This window comes from Oncorhynchus nerka, linkage group LG2, assembly GCF_034236695.1.
Source record: "Oncorhynchus nerka isolate Pitt River linkage group LG2, Oner_Uvic_2.0, whole genome shotgun sequence".
Lineage (NCBI taxonomy): Eukaryota > Metazoa > Chordata > Actinopteri > Salmoniformes > Salmonidae > Oncorhynchus > Oncorhynchus nerka.
This window is the reverse complement of record NC_088397.1, coordinates 40,688,436-40,706,371: the sequence shown is the minus strand read 5'-3', so window position 1 is coordinate 40,706,371 and position 17,936 is coordinate 40,688,436. Positions and strand designations below refer to the sequence as shown.

General features: G+C 39.4%; 1 protein-coding gene across 1 annotated transcript in view; it reads right to left on the bottom strand.

Annotated features, from left to right (window-relative positions):
• The window catches only part of rims4 (regulating synaptic membrane exocytosis 4), a 50,326-nt gene that overhangs the window by 13,924 nt on the left and 18,466 nt on the right, over positions 1-17,936 (bottom strand). Inside the window, exon 2 of the mRNA XM_029669739.2 lies at positions 15,806-15,944. Coding sequence (XP_029525599.1) covers positions 15,806-15,944 — 139 coding nt within the window. The remainder of the gene's footprint in view (positions 1-15,805; positions 15,945-17,936) is intronic.

Genomic DNA, 17,936 nt, shown 5'->3' with positions numbered 1-17,936 from the left:
GTGGGTTAACTGCCTGTTCAGGGGAAGAACGACAGATTTGTACCTTGTCAGCTCAGGGATTTGAACTTATAACCTTCCGGTTACTAGTCCAACACTCTAACCACTAGGCTACCCTGCTGCCCCAGAGGAAAACGTATGATCCGGTTGGAATGTTATTGGATATATATGATAATAACATCCTGAAGATTGATTCTCTACTTAGTTTGACCAGTTTATTCGACCTGGAATATATATTTTGGAAGTTTTCGTGCGAGTTATCTTGGACCAGCAGTCAGTTTTTGGGCACGTGAGCTGAAAGTGATAGCAAATGCAGCTACTTGGACACTAGTATTGGACATTATGGAACAAAACAACGATTTATTGTACTGTGTAACATGTCATATGACTGTCACCTGATGAAGATTTTCAAAAGGTTAGTGATTCATTTTTATCTCTATTCCTGTTTTTGTGACTTTATATTTGGCTGGAAAAAATGGCTGCTTTTTTTCCTTTGATTTGGTGGTGGTCTAACATAAATATATGTTGTGTTTTCGCTGTAAAACATTTAAAAAATCTGACATGATGGGTAGACGAACAAGATGTTTATCATTCATTTGAGGTATTGGACTTGTTAATGTGTGAAAGTTAAATATTTCTAAAGAATATTTTTGAATTCCCTGCGCCACCTTTTTAGCTGAACGGGGGGGGGGGGCTGCTGCCTATGGGCAAATACTAGGAATTACTGGCCACTTTATGGTATCTTAGTCACTTAATATTTACATATCTGGCAATACTCATCTCATGTGCATATACTATTTTCTATACTATTCTATACTATTCTATGGTATCTCATTCACCTAATAATGTTTACATAACTTATAATAATAATTTTAAGTGGAGTGTCTGTCTATAAACACTCAGACTTGTCACGTTTGAGAGCCAATAATGTAGGCTCTTATACCCATTTCACACGATCATGCCAACCCAACTGCAATGTGTTGGTTTAGAGATTTTTGTCCTTTCCAGAATGGTTCCAGCAACTATGATGGTGCATAAACAGGCCAGGGCAGTATAGTATGGCTGTGCATATCTTTGCTCAGCTCAGTTGTGTGAAAAGGGTATTTGACGACTTCCCAATGGGAGGCTTGTTAATGTCTCCACAGTAACACAAGAATAGTTGTGAGAGAGTGTGATCCATATAGCACTGCAATAGTAATGGTTGGTGATCCACTATTTGATCCCCTACTGACTCCATTCAGTTGTAATGTGCCCTATCTCTTTTTGTTATACAAGATGTCGTTTTCCAGTGGCTCATGGGTGATAACATTAATCTGAACCAGATAGATGCAGAGGACCCCGAGGTGAGAAGCCAAGGCGTGTTTTAGGATCTGCAGTTTTACCTTTGAGTCCTAGAAGTGACATTTCACATTCTGTTTGGCTCAGATCACAGATTACACCATGCTGCCAGACACAGGCTGCCTGTCTGAGCGACTGCGAGTATGCTTGCAAGAGGGAGAGGAAAATCCAAGAGACTTTACCTCCTTGTTTGACATGTCTCTACTCAAACTATCAACAAACACGTTGCCCCAAGTCATCAGGTGAGAGCACATACTGCTTTATAAACCGGAGACATCAGTTTTCACTACAGTAGGCCATAGTGGAAGTGGGTACAGGCTGTATATGTATATACTGTTTCTATACTATTCTACTGTATCTTAGTCCATTCTGCTATGACATCGCTCATCCATATGTATATAGTCTTAATTCATTCCTACTTAGATTTGTGTGTATATGTTGTGTAATTTGTTAGATATTACTTGTTAGATATTACTGCACTGTCGGAGCTAGAAACACAAGCATTTCGCTACACCCACAATAACATCTGCTAATCACGTGTATGTGACCAATAACATTTGATATGATTCGATCAGATTTTTCCACCTCAGGAGACTAAAAAGATTTGGCATGGGTCCCCAGATCCTCAAAAAGTTAGACAGCCGCACCATCAAGAACTGGTTGCATTCACCGCCTGGTATGGCGGTGAGTAAGCATTTCATGGTGGTCTACACTTGTTGTATTCTGTGCATGTGAGAAATAAATGTGATTTGATTTGAATTATGGTCTTGATTATGATGAAGCAGCTTGACAGGAGGTTGGTGGCACCTTAATTGGGGAGAACGGACTTGTGGTAATTGCTGGAGCCGAATCAGTGTAGTGGTATCAAATACATCAAACATGGTTTCCATGTGTTTGATGGTATTCTATTTCCTCTGTTCCAGCCATTATTATGAGCCGTCCTCCCCTCGGTAGCCGGCTATATAGCGGCTATACGACTGAGCTGATTAATGATTAATTTCTACTCATTAGCGGGCAATCCAGGACTCACTTTCTATAATTAGTTAACGCTGTTGTTACTTATTGTTAGATGATAGGGACATTTTGACGGTATATGTGTGCAATTAATTCAGTACAAACAATTAAAGCCACAATCTGTCATTTCAACTGCCTGACCCTGCCACAATGTTTAGGATGTAGAGGGATGGGGGTGTGGAAATGTAACCACTCTCAAATGTATTGCTATGGGTCACTGAGTATAAATCATAACCTGATAGTTCAAAGATGTACTATGCCTTCAGAAAGTATTTTATTGCGTTACAAATTGGGATTAAAATGGATGTTAAGTCGCTCTGGATAAGAGCGTCTGCTAAATGACTTAAATGTAAATGTAAATGTTGATTTTTTTTTACAATCTATACAAAATACTCTGTAATGTCAAAGTGGAAGAAAATAAACTATGAATGAAAAATAAAACACTAATATATCTTCATTAGATAAGTTTTCAACCCCCTGAGTCATTACATATCACAATCACCTCTTTGGCAGCAATTAGAGATGTGAGTCTTTTTGGGTAAGTGTCTAAGAGCTTTGCACACCTGGATTGTACAATATTTTCCCAATATTGTTTTTTAAACTCTTTAAGCTCTGTCAAGTTGGTTGTTGATCACTGCCCAGACAGCCATTTTCAAGTCTTGCCATAGATGTTCAAGCCGCTTTAAGTCAAACCTGTAACTAGGCCACTCAGGAACATTCAATGTCATCTTGGGAAGCAACTCCAGTCTATATTTGGCCTTGAGTATTAGGTTTAAGTCCTGCTGAAGGTGAATTTGTCTCCCAGTGTTTGTTGGAAAGCAGACTGAAACAGGTTGTCCTCTAGGATATTGCCTGTGCTTAACTCTATTCTGTTTATTTTTATAGTAAAAAAAAACCTAGACCTTGCCGATGATGAGCATATCCATAGCAGGATGCAACCACCACTATGCTTGAAAATGTGAAAATACTCATTGATGTGTTGGATTTGACCCAAACATAATGCTTTGTACTCAGTACAATAAGTCAATTTCTTTGCCACATTTTTTACAGGATTACTTTCGTGCCTTGTTGCAAATATATGCATGTTTTGGAATATGTTTCATTTGTACAGTTTTCCTTCTTTCACTCTGTCTTTGTGGAGTAACTACAATGTTCATGATCCATCCTCCGTTTTCTCATATCACAGCCATTAAACTCTGTAACTGTTTTAAAATCACCATTTGGTCTCATGGTGAAATCCCTGAGCAGTTTCCTTCCTCTCTGGCAACTGAGTTAGGAACAACGCTTGTATCTTTGTAGTGACTGGGTGTATAATGAAACACCTTCCAAAGCGTAATTAATAACTTCACAATGCTCAAAGGGATATTCAGTGTCTGTTTTATCTACCAATAGATGCCCTTCTTTGCGAAGCACTGGAAAACCTCCTTGGTCTGTGTGAATTTTTTCAAAAATCTAAATTCACTTTGACATTGTGGGTTATTGTGTGTAGATCAGTGGCACAACATCTCAATTTAATGCATATTTAATTCAGGCTGTAACAACAAAATGTGGAGAGAGAAAAAATGAAGGGGTGTGAATACATTCAGAAGGCACTTTCTGAATATTCAAATGAAAACAAAAACAAAAACACTAGAATAAGCAAACCCCCCACCCCCCACCCCTGTACCAACCTTGCTCATTGAGCTGAACATAGGTGCTGAAGACGCATAATGAATTTCCTCCCTGTGTTAAAGTTATGACCTCGATTCCTAGTTTTTTTCCCCCCTTCTCTCTGGTTCTTCGCTGATCTATTTTTAAAGCACTTCAGGGACAGTCCAAACCAGCTGCCACACATTTGGACAGGCAGTCTTGGGAGATTTCTCACCCTATCTCATCTATCTTCTGCCATCACTCTCGACTCAGGTTCACTGTTTCTTTATCAAATAACGCTTGAAGAAACACGGACATTCTGGGTAATGAGTGGGATAACAAAATATAGACTGACCCAATAACTCTTTTGCTCTCTGTTGCTATTATGCATTACATCCTGTTCCAATGAAATTAAAGTTTTACTCTTGATAAATGAAAATGATTACCCCTATGTCTCTAATGTACCGTATATTCTAGTTGGCAAATGTATGAACACAAAATATATTATAATTTGACTAACAGGTCTATTTTCATGCATTAATAATGATCCTGTGCCCATTACCTTATTAAAATACACATGCTCAATCATCATGCTTCATTACTTTGCCAGCTGAAATATGCAGAGGTACACTACATGACCAAAATTATGTGGACACCTGCTCGTCAAACATCTCATTGCCAAATCATGGGCATTAAAATGGAGTTGATCCCCCTTTACTGCTATAACAGCCTCCACTCTTCTGGGAAGGCTTTCCACTAGATGTTGGAACGTTGCTGCGGGGACTTGCTTCCATTCGGCCACAAGAGCATTAGTGGGGTTAGGCACTGATGTTGGGCAATTAGGCCTGGCTCGCAGTGTGCGTTCCAATTCATTCCAAAGGTGTTCGATGGAGTTGAGGTCAGGGCTCTGTGCACATCAGTCAAGTTCCACACCGGTCTCGACAAACCATTTCTGTATGGACCTTGCTTTGTGCACAGGGGCATTGTCATGCTGAAACAGGAAAGGGCCTTCCCCAAACTGTTGCCACAAAGTTGGAAGCATAGAATCGTCTAGAATGTCATTGATGCTGTAGCGTTAAGATTTCTCTTCACTGGACCTGAGGAGCCTGAACCATGACAAACAGCCTCAGACCAGTATTCTCCTCCACCAAACTTTACAGTAACCACTTCGCAGCTGAGACGTTGTTTCTCCTAGACGTTTCCACTTCACAATAACAGCACTTACAGTTGCCCGGGGCAGCTCTAGCAGGGCAGAAATGTAACGAACTGACTTGTAGGAAAGGTGGTATCCTATGACGGTGCCACGTTTAAAGTCAATGAGCTTTTCAGTAAGGCCATTCTACTGCCAAGGTTTGTCTACAGAGATTGACTGGCTGTATGCTCGATTTTATACACCTGTCATCAACAGGTGTGCCTGAAATTAACGAATCCACTCATTTGAAGGGGTGTCCACATACTCAATCACATTTTAGACTTCTATGTTTGTTTGTTGTGACAAAAACTAAGTCAACATATTTCAGCGACACTGAAACAAGTCATGGGTATGTTTTGGGATTATGTACATATTCTTGAGAAAACGAGAGCCAATCTCACGCAACCTATGGTATATAAAATAGCTTTTGAAATTAGATTGCGTGAGTTGACTGAGAATACATTCTCATTTGCAACAACGACCTGGGGAAATATACAAAACATAGGCCTGGTTACATACAAGATCTAAGCAAGCAAAAAAACACAACACAATACAAAATTAAAAATTAAAAAATTAAGATCAATCATAGAAAAAAAAAAAAAAAAAAACATTATTCCTTAAAAAGGTTCTCACATTGCTCTCTGACTGCATCAGAGGCACCAATTCATGAAATTTAAACCATTCCACAAGCAACGTGCAAAATAGATAAAGACAGATTTACATATCTCTGTCAAGATCGAAGGGACCTCTAGAGTTTACCGTTCCCGAGATCTTGTCTGATAGCTTGTATTTCTATTGGTTACCAGAGAAGTAAGGTAGGGTGGTAGTTTACACAAGAGGGCTTTATAGACAAAAAAGCTTAATGCATAGATCTGCGAGACTTCGAATAGGGCCAGCCTATTGTGTGCAGTAGGTGTGCTGAACCTACTGCCCGTAAAGAAGCATTATGCACTATTATATACAGTGGCTTCAATACAGTGGCAGCTGCATTCATATAAATTATATTCCCATAGTCTAAAATCGGAATGAATATCGACTGAATGATTTGTTTTCTGCTATTTACCGTAAGGTACAACCTATTTCTGTAAAATAAGCCAATTTTTATACTTAACTTTTTAACAACTCATTAACATGTATCGGGATATCCAGATATTTACACTTTGTTTAACCAGCATTAAGCACTAACTTTAGTTCAACAAAGGCCCTCTGCAGGGCAATAAAGACAGAATGAAAGAGCCTGGTCAGCCGTGGGGGCAATAGCATACACAAAAGTGTCATCTGCATACAGGTAAAGGTTGAACGTTTTTACAGATGAACCAATATTGTTAATAGAAATCGTGAAAAGAGCTGACTTTAACCTTGTGGGACACCCTCTGTTATGTCCACAAAACACGATTTAACACCATCAGTAAATACGCTGTATTCTGTCCTATGAATAATTTTCAAAACCTGCAACATGCAGCCTGGTTCAGACCAATTATTGTAAGTGTCTGAATAAGTAATGAGTCACCCACAGTGTTGAAAGCCTTAGACAGGTCAATAAAAAGGGCTCCACAATGTTTCTTCCTATCCAAACAATTAAAAAACGTAATTTAGCAGAAGCAGAGATGGTGGTGTACATTTAGAATACATCTTATGTTTAAAAAGGATCTAAGTTGAGTATTTACCAAGGATTCTAAAATGTTTGCTAGGGAAAAGGGCCGGTAATTATTTTGGTCACAAGGGTCACCACCTTTGTGAAGGGGTATATGTGCTGCCTTCCAAGACCGTGGGGATGATACCAGAAGTAATCGTAAGGGTACAAATATGTGTTAAAGATTCTGTAATCAGAGCAGAAGAAAGCTGCAGCAAGAAGGGATCACAGAAATCTGTTGTTCTTACATCAATCTCCAGCAAGGCATATAGCACATGACAAGTACAAAGTTGTTGAAATGAAAACAAAGATTCACCAGAAGTTGCCTGATCCTCCATCAATCCAACTGGGGGTTGGGAGAGGGAGGAGCCATCTACTGACTGACCAGGGCCAGCTAAACCAATATTTCTTTCAAATTAAAATTGTACTGAGATAAAATCATGATTAAAAGCATCACTTATTTAATTTTTCCCAGTAATGATGCCAGAGTCTGACAGAATTTGCTTAGGCGGGGAAGGAGGGGAATTCCCAAACTTCATTGCATTTACTGTTTTTAAATATTTGGACGGATCAGAAATAGTCAGAAATAGAACTTAGAAAGTAGCTGGATTCAACTTTCTAAATTGAGGAAGTACATGTATTTCTCAATTGTCTGAAAAGCTGCCAATTGGCTAACAAGTCTCTTTTTTGTCTTTGCTCAGGCCTGATTTCTCATCATAATGAGATCGGAAAGTTCTATAGAGAATCATGTATTAGCTATATTTGTTACTCTAAGGTGTTTAAAGCGGGCGTTTGTCTCCCTGAGATATACAAAGAGATTAGAAAATACCTGCTATAAACAAGTAACCAGAAATTCAAACTTTTTGGGAATAGTGACACTTAGGGAACATGATGCTACAAGAGTCAATTTCCCATACAGTACCAGTCAAAAGTTTGGACACACCTACTCATTCAAGGGTTTTACTTTGTTTTTACTATTTTCTACATTGTAGAATAATAGTGAAGGCATCAAACTATGAAATAACACATATGGAATCATGTAGTAACCAAAAAAGTGTTAAACAAATATATTTTAGATTCTTCAAAGTTTTGCATTAACAGTTTTGCACACTCTTGACATTCTCTCAACCAGATTCACCAGTAATGCTTTTCCAACAGTTTTGAAGGAGTTCCCTCTTATGCTGAGCACTTGTTGGCTGCTTTTCCTTCAATCTGCAGGTTAAACTCATCCCAAACCATCTCAATTGGTCGAGTGATTGTGGAGGCCAGGTCATCTGATGCAGCACTCCATCACTCTTCTTCTTGGTCAAATAAACCTTACACAGCCTGGAGGTGTGTTGGGTCATGGTCCCACTAACGGAAAACCAGATGGGATGGTGTATCGCTGCATAATGCTGTGCCTTGAATTCTAAATAAATCACAGACCATGTCACCAGCAAAGCACCCCCTCACCATCACACCTCCATGCTTCACGGTGGGAAACACACATGCGGAGATCATCCGTTTACCAACTCTGCATCTCACAAAGACACAGCGGATGGAAACAAAAATCTATAATCTGGACCAAAGGACAGATTTCCACCGGTCTAATGTCCATTGCTAGTGTTTTCTTGGCCCAAGCAAATCTCAAATTCTTATTGGTGTCCTTTAGTCGTGGTTTCTTTGCAGCAATTCAACCATGAAGGCCTGATTCTCGCAGTTTCCTCTAAACAGTTGATGTTGAGATGTGTCTGTTACTTGAACTCTGTGAAGGATTTACTTGGGCTGCAATCTGAGGTGCAGTTAACTCTAATGATTGTATCCTCTGCAGCAGATGTAACTCTGATTCTTCCTTTCCTGTGGTGGTCCTCATGAGAGCCAGTTTCATCATAGCGCTTGATGATTTTTGCGACTGCACTTGAAATGTTCCACATTGACTGACCTTCATGTCTTAAAGTCATGATGGACTGTCGTTTCTCTCAGCTGTTCTTGCCATAATATGGACTTGGGTCTTTTACCAAATTGGGCTATTTTCTGTATACCACCCAGTGTGTTATATGTGAAAATGTGATCGTATTATAAATTGTATTTTGATGTTTAAGGACTCTTGTGAGATTAGTCCAAATGAGGACTTAAAGAGATCCTAATAAAATCCAATAAAATCAACCCCTACCTTTTCACAACAAAACGGATTGGCTCAAACGTAAAACACTAATTAACTTTTAACAAGGCACACCTGTTAATTGAAATCCATTCAATGTGACTACCTCATGAAGCTGATTGAGATAATACCAAGAGTGTGCACTTCTGGGACTATTCTATCGGTTTCATTATACATGCAACCTAAATTAAGCACAGCTCAAGTATTTAAACATTAGTATTCTGCAATGTAGAAAATAGTAAAATAAAGAAAAACCCTTGAATGTGTTTTTTTGTCCAAACCTTTGACTTGTCCTGTATATAGCCACCACAAATAGCAGGGGTATCCTTATACTGTAGGTATTTTTAAATAATTGCATTGGGTAAGCTGACCACAGCAGGCCTCTCATTTTGGCTAACAGCAACATAGTTAAACTTTATGGGTACAAGATTACTACTGACAATACACCTGGGAGCATGGAAATCTATAGCAGTACGATGATAATGCTGTGAAATAGTTGGAATTGGAAGAATTACCTGAACCGGGGTTCGGCTGAGTAAATGTGTGATAAGAGCCTCTTCGGTATTTTCTGAGGGAGCCTTTGCATCTCTCATATTTAGATGCAAGCCCTTGTGAAGCTGGGGCCTCTCCCAGAAGTGGTCCAAATTGTCAATGAATTCCAAATCCATGGTGGAACAGTAGGATTTAACCCTTGTGTAGTCTTAACATTCTGTATACTCCCCTTGTCCTAAGGTTAAAAAATGACAGGCCTTCACTAAACCCCTAAAATAAAGCAGCTTAATTGAATTTTAAACCCCAAATCTATTTTGCATGAAGAAACAACCTGTCATTCATCACAAACGTTGTGAATATCTGGGTTTTCTCTCTTCACAATTCAGAAAGACTGCATTTGATCAGTGGACACCACTTGTTTTTATTAAAACAGACCTGTCATAATGTTTTCTTTACTAAAGTAGAGGTTTATTATTATTATTATTGCTAAAGGTGCTGCATAGGTGTAAACATTAATTTTGTAGCAAGAGGTAGCACTTGTATAGCCTAAGAAAGTAGCAGAAATGTGCAGAAAGTAGTTTTGAATGCATTTTATTGAAGGGAAATAAAAGTCTTTAACTTTTTTTGGCAACATAGTGATATTCTTATATACTGTACAATGAGGAATTCAACTACAAAAAAGTAGTCTTCTCCCATTTTTTAACCATTTTCCCCACCAACAAGGTGTTTAAACAACAACAATAAAAAATAATAAAATATGATAATAGATACAAAACAAGAAACTTGATGAACATAAATCAATCAACTCTAATTATGACATGAAGGATAATATGCACGTGTGTGCATGGACTTTGCAGATGTATTTCTCACATGTGCAGCACATGGTATTTGTTTTACAGTCCTTCTTTGGCGGACAGAATTGGTATCTCCTCCTCTTGCCTGCCCCAGCTGCAGCCTCAGGTGGATCAGGACAAGATTCAGCCCCCTGAACAGCTTTCACAAGCTGCTATTCGGGGGAGGTGCTCCCTTCTTTAATGTATGGGGTTACAGTTGCCTTTCCCAGCTGCTCCAGGAACACCCTCCTCTTCCAAATGGGGTTTATCTTGTTCCATATCCCATCACCTTGTCCAGGTTGTCCATGCCTCCTTTCTTGTTTTTTTTATATTTAAATTTTACCTTTATTTTACTAGGCAAGTCAGTTAAGAACAAATTCTTATTTTCAATGACTGCCTAGGAACAGTGGGTTAACTGCCTGTTCAGGGGTAGAACGACAGATTTGTACCTTGTCAGCTCGGGGATTCAAACTTGCAACCTTTCGGTTACTAGTCCAACGCTCTAACCACTAGGCCACCCTGCCGTCCAGGATGACCGCTGGCCTCCTGTCCTCACGATCACTGATCTCAGCCATTTTGTGTAGTGCGTTCAGGAGAACCACATTCTTCTTCCTCTTTGGGAGGTAAGAAACTAGAGTGGTGGTGGGGGTGAAGGAAAACTTTGATGAGAAGGCCTCTCTCCCCATTGTTGCAAGGACTGTGCCAACCATGGTGATCTTTCTCTTCTGGAGCTACTAGCTGAGTTCATAAGAGGTGAATAAATTGTCACACTTGACATTGTGCCCCCTCTGTCCATCTATCACATCCCCTGGTTCTTCTCTGGGCCTCCACTGGTTGGCTTCCCTGTGTAGACTTGCATCTTCCAAGCGTAGCTGGATTGTGCGTCACAGGCCACCCATATCTTGATGCCATACTTTGCTGGCTTGCTGGGCATATACTGCCGTAAAGGATAGCAAACTGTTAACAAAAGAGATTGCTATCAGTAATTAGTATCAGTGTCACAGAAAACAAATCACATAAATCAATTATATTACAGAAATACATAATAAAATGAACAGTGAAAATCACTTACATTACAGATATGAAAATTAAAATGTACCTCTGAATGGAACCAGTTGCTCATCCTCTGTTACTTCAGGCCCAGGGTTGTAGAGGTACGACAGACGCTCTACCCACTTCTCCCAGAACTCTCTTATGGCCGCCAGTTTGTCTCTCACACGTCTTGCAGATCTTGATTCACGGTTACAGATTGTAGCATTCTTGAGAAAGTGTGAAAGACTTTCAGTGGCACCGTGGCACGGAAAATCGCCCTTCTACTCTCTGCATGCCAGGGACTACATGTAGCCTCACCTCGGGACCTATACACACCCGCTAAGATTAGCAGCCCTATGTAGGCACGCAGGTCAATCTCATCCATCCTTTTCCAGTTGTCTCCATATTTACAGAAACACTTCAAATTTGTAATCTCCAGGATGATTTATTTTTAAGGCTGGTGTGATTAATATGTAGAATGTTGAGGTGATGTCCTGAGCATGGGCAACTACTTGTCTTGTGGGCCCTGGGGTCATGCTTGTTACATTTTGTGCTGACATCCTGTCCTGGTTGTTATATGGTAACAAGGACCATGTTATTTTGCTGTAATTTGACAAAAATGTATCTCTTTCAGCTTAGGGGATTTCATCTTTATCTGAAGATTGGGTTGTATTCTTCCCCGTCTTCTTCTTCAGATACCTCCTCCTCTTCTAAATCATTGTTCTCTTGTTCTTCCTGGACATCTGGAAATTCAGATCTATGACCTGTTGGGCACTGAAACGTGCACTCCTGGCTTCAGCAAAGAGAGAACGGGGGGGGGGGGACTGTCATCTGCAGCACCTTTACAGCCTCTGAATGCATTACCAATTAGTAAACAATGCGTTCAAGAAATGTTTATTTTGTCTGAAATGTTGTTGATTTTTTTCTGTGAACTTGAGTCATATATGGTATCGTGGAGGGGAGATGCTGCAGATGCACAAGAACGTTTCATTTTGTCTGAGTTCACTCAGCAGCACTCAATCTCAATTTTGTGTGTGTGTGTGTGCGTGTGTGTGTTTTTTGTTGTGTTTAAATTATTTATAATTTAATTATTTAAAAAATGACCCTAAGACAATTTTTGTACCCTGGTGGTGTACAGCTTTCATGGAAATATGAACATAGTGATGTTTAACTGGGTTAAACCAGCAGTGTAGACCGAGGAGACAACCAAAGCCATCAACTATGCAGCCTATTTTTGGTCCATGCCCAAGATATTATATGATCTATATTGTCGATGATCTACATTGTTCTTAATCTCTGTTTGACCTCATCCCACCCTAACACCATCTTTGCCCTCTATTCTCATTCCTTATAGCATCAACATAAGGTGCTGACTTGTATAACCCTAAATTGATAAGAACGGAACTCACCTACTATAGAGGTTGCTCCAAAAAAGTTACTATTCATTTGGCTGTATAAGAGCCTCAGCCTATACAATCAAAACTGCAAACCATGCTTTCATGTGAGATGGAAAAAAACAATGAAACTGATTGAATAGTGTGAGTGTTTGTTCATGTTCTGCATGAGTCCTCATCTGAACCGGAGCAGTCTTTTTGTTTGGATTGTTTAATAAATTGCACCCATTTCTTTGCTTTTCAAGAATGAACTTTCAGAGAGAAAACCAAATCAAGGTAATAGCCCATTTTTCCCTCGCCAGTCGGCCCCAAGTTTTTCAACGGCTTGTTTATGTAAAGATGTTATGTATTCTGTTCATGAGATCCAATAAAATATGGTGAACCATCCTCTGTGCCACAAAAAGTAATCCCCGACTGTTCAATTCCCTGTAATCCAGCTTCAATGAGGTTGATTTCCCTCCCTGATGCTGTTTCCCCTGTCGGAGTAGCCACATATGTTACGTAACACTACAGTGTGCATGCAGTGGTCATCCCTGGTCCTTTGATGATGGCTCACTTTGCAGAGTACAGAGCTTGCTCACGTTTAGTAGGCGGCTGTCAACAAGGGAAACTTCCATAGAGGAAAGAAATACTGTATTTTCCTCTTACTCGTGATAAAATTAAAGCAAAAAAGGGCACCGATAATACCACAATTTTCCCTTCTTTTGTGTAATGTGTGTAAGCATTGTTCTTTTAATAACACCACAGGACTAGGACGCTGTTACACCAGCTACCATCGGTGTTAGTCTGAGCCAGCCAATCCACATGTTTTGTGTGGTATACATCAAAATCACACTGCACCTATCCACATTACATTCCCTATGGTTTTGAAAAAGAACAGCAACATTGGATACACAAAAGCTTAGCAGAGGCATTTTGCATTCTGACTCTGGATTAGTACTTGTAAGTGCAAATAACTTGTATTGAAATCACCGGTTCATCGGTTCACAACAATTCTTCAGGAATATTTATATTATAGTGCCATAAGCCACAACATTTCAGCCAGATCTCCTTCAATGATTTTTTATGTTTTCTTAATTTTAGGCATGAAAGAAGAAAATCATGTAGTGAGATGACAATTTATGTTCTGCTTTGGTTGTATTTTTGTTTATTTTCAAATTGTTTTTGGGATGTTTGTAAATCGGAGCAACCATGATGTCACAATGTAGGCCTGAAATCCAGAACCTGTTTTGTGCTGACATTTCACTCCTCTTACCCCGTGTCATTGCCAAATAGTCTAGCCTTTCTGCAATCTCAACGTTCAATATGCAGCTGGATTTTGTGCATGATCCCTGATTGGTTGTTAAACATAACATAAATAATTTAATGACAATCACTGCACCAAATACACTAGTTTCAGTCTCCTAACTAGTCTTTCACCTCTGAAGACTAGATACTTCTATGCCAACTTTGGTGTTTTTATCTCTGAACACTCAAAGCTTGTTTCTCCATGGGAACCATGGGGTATTAACAATGCTCGGTGGAGACTAGAGATCCTGACCGCCAATGTGTCTAGGCTGAGACATGCCATGTACTGTAGATATCACCACACTCACACCTGACCATTGTTACAGCCCCCATCTCCCTTTATGGTCACAACCTCTCTCTTTATTGTCACTAATTCTGTCATCAATTCAAGGAAAAGTCACGTGCTTACTATTTAAACATTTAAACATTTAAACATTATGTCAAAAACTAAAAACAAGTATCCAAAAGTCAAATGATAAAATACAACATCTCTAATTAAATAAACAATTCTAAAAAAATAAGTGTACAAGGAAAGCCAAGAAAAAAATACTCCCAACCCCCTTCCAAAAAAAGAAGTAATGAAATAACAGCTCATAATGGTGCAATACACATTTATAATAAAAATGCACGATATTAAGACATTTCTCAAAAAAACAATAAGGAGTAAAGAATAGTAAAAAGGGTAATGTTCTGTGTGTGGTGTGTGTAGATATATATATATTTTTAAATAATATATATATATATACATATATTAGTTTGGATACATCTATTCATTCAATGGTTTTTCTTTACCAAACTATGAAATAACACATATGGAATCATGTAGTGACCAAAAAAGTGTTTCCAAATTGGCCTACAGTTTCCAAATTGGCCTACAATCTAATTAGGAGCTATATTTTTCAATTTTGAATGTTGGATGCTTAGGAATATTAAAATTGTGATGTGAGTTCCACAACCAACAAGACAGGTCGGTTGAGGGATGAGCGGTGACGCTCATGAGGAGTGACGCAACCTGTCGGAAGACAAGAAGATTGCCAAAAGGCCAGTCTGATGGCATGACAACGAGTGGCAAAGGGTGAAATGATAGCGGAAACAAATTGGTACCCAGGCTAGGCCTTTCTCGGCCAATTTGGAAACTGTAGAATGATTTCCCAAAGTCTTATCTGCTTCTATTCCATTATGCGCTGTATTTAAATGCATCTTAATACTTTTGATAAAATAACCAAACTATCGCAGGTGTTGGAGGTATAATGTGTCCACTCCCAAATCAACAACTGCATTTCATGGCCTAATAGCTGCTCTGTTTTATCCTCTAATCCCTACTAATAAAGCAAGGTTCAAAATATAGACATCAAAAGTGAGCTAGTAGATGTTTGACACAATGCATTTCAAGAGAAAGCCAGTGCCATGATTCCACAGGATTTATGGGAGTTTTTTCAAGATGAGAGATGAGAGATGAGCGCATCAGCGGCATATCCAGACACCAAAAAGCTGAACAGATAAACATAATGTTGAGGAGGGGGGAATTGCATTGAATCAAATGATTAATTACTAATGATTTACCGCCCGTAAGGGCGGGTGCCACTAGTAACAATATACTTCACTATACTATACTTCACCTCACTTAGCAGATGGTTTTATCTAGAGGGACGTACAGTACAGTAAATGCATACACATTTAGTATGTTTATGTGATTTGCGCTGGAGTGGACCCACAAGCTTAGCTTTGTTAGCGCCACATGCATACCAACTGATCCACACAGAACCACTGTGAATCAGTGGGCGCCCCAAGTGCTAATGGTGCTGGTTATGTTGCTGTACTCACTTGCCCTCTGAGCCGTAGCTGTTCATGCTGTCTTCAATGGACTCGTGGCTGGCTTGGCGTACAGTGCGGCTGGGCATCTCTACAGCCAGTCCCGTCTCAGTGCTCCTTTGGATCCCCTTTAGCCTTCTACCCTCAGCATCTACAATTCACACAGGGAATAGACATGTTTGGTAAACAGAGGTAACACTTCACTGGCTAACTCTAGAGGTCCCGTTGATCTCTAGAGAATTAAGTAATTCTGCATTCCGTTTTTTGGCGCCCCGTAAATGGAATAATCTGCAGAGCTCTCTGCACCTTGATACTCTGGTGCATCTAGGGCAGTTCAAGCTATTAATGAAGGACCTCATTGTTAAGGAATATGTTTGTTTCTTAAAGGTCAACTGCCCCTTGGAACCAATCTCTCTGGTTTTAAACAGCCAATGTGGCATTGACATGAGTCAGAAACATTCATTATAGTGTAAAAATGTACTACAAAGTGTAAATAGGATTTTTTTGTTCATAAAGTCAGTCTCGTCCAAAACAGATTTTGGTAACTGACTTACCTGAGGGTTTGGTTTGGATTACAATTATGTCATCAATTTATGCTCCCTTTTGCCTATTAATATGTGGTGGCGCCGTGTTTTCTGGGAAAAGACTGGGAGATTTCGATTTGTATAGCCGCAGAGCTTTCCTTAGGAGGACCAATGGTTGAAATGGAGCAAACCCCGCCCACCCGGCTTGATTTGCAATGCACATATTGATTGGGAAATAGCTACTCTAGTGAAAATGGGCTTCCGTAAAGTTCAACAATCAGATGGCCAGGATATGGATTACATCCAACGCTAGATACAAGTTCTGCGGGCTGTCAACCGTCAAACTTGAGACTATACGTGGTGTTGTTGGTGACGCTCAGTTGGTTACGCATGTCTTGTGGGGTATGCATGGGTGTCTGAGCTGTGTGCTAGTAGTTTAAACAGACACCTCGGTACATTCAGCATGTCAACACTTCTTACAAAAACAAGTAGCTATGAAGTCAATCTCTCCTCCACTTTGAGCCATGAGAGATTTACATGCACATTATTAATGTTAGCTCTCTGTGTACATTTAAGGGCCAGCCGTGCTGTCTTGTTCTGAGCCAATTGTAATTTTCCACGGTGACTCTTTGTGGCATCTGACCACACGACTGAACAGTAGTTCAGGTGTGACAAAACTAGGGCCTGTAGGACCTGCCTTGTTGACAGTGTTATAAAAAGGCAGAGCAGCGCTACATTATGGACAAACTTCTCCCCATCTTAGCTACTGTATGTTTTGACTATGATAGTTTACAATCCAGGGTTACTCCAAGCAGTTTAGTCACCTCAACTTGCTCAAATTTCATATTATTTATTACAAGATTTGGTGTTGAGTCATCTGCATACATCGACACACTGGCTTTCCTCAAAGTTAGTGGCGTGTCATTAGTAAAGATTGAAATTAATTGTTTATTATGTTGGAGAGACTTCTATAAAGAACAACCTCTCTTTATCCACAATATAGCAGGGGGTGTAAAGCCATAACACATATGTTTTTCCAGCAGCAGACTATGAACGATAATGTCAAAACCCACACTGAAGTCGAACAAAACATCTCCCACTATATTTTTATCATAAATTTCTCTTAGCTAATCATCAGTAAGTGTAAGTGCTGTGCTTGTTGAACGTCTTTCCCTATAAGCATGCTGAAATTCTGTTGTCTGTTGTCTATTTTTAGTTGAATCCTGGAATTTAAACAACAGCTATTGATGACTTCCCAAATGCTATATAGGCCTAAATAGCAATATTGATGATATATGATTGATAAAGTATGGTTAAATTTAATTTGCTCTGTTAAATCTAACCTTTGGAATTACTTCGATAGCAATGGTAAATCTATTAAATGGAGATCTCTCAACAATCAATCTCAGGATTGCACATCAAATCAAATCAAATTTATTTGTCACATACACATGGTTAGCAGATGTTAATGCGAGTGTAGCGAATTGCTTGTGCTTCTAGTTCCGACAATACAGTAATAACCAACAAGTAATCTAACTAACAAATCCAGAACTACTGTCTTATGCACAGTGTAAGGGGATAATAATATGTACATAAAGATATATGAATGAGTGATGGTA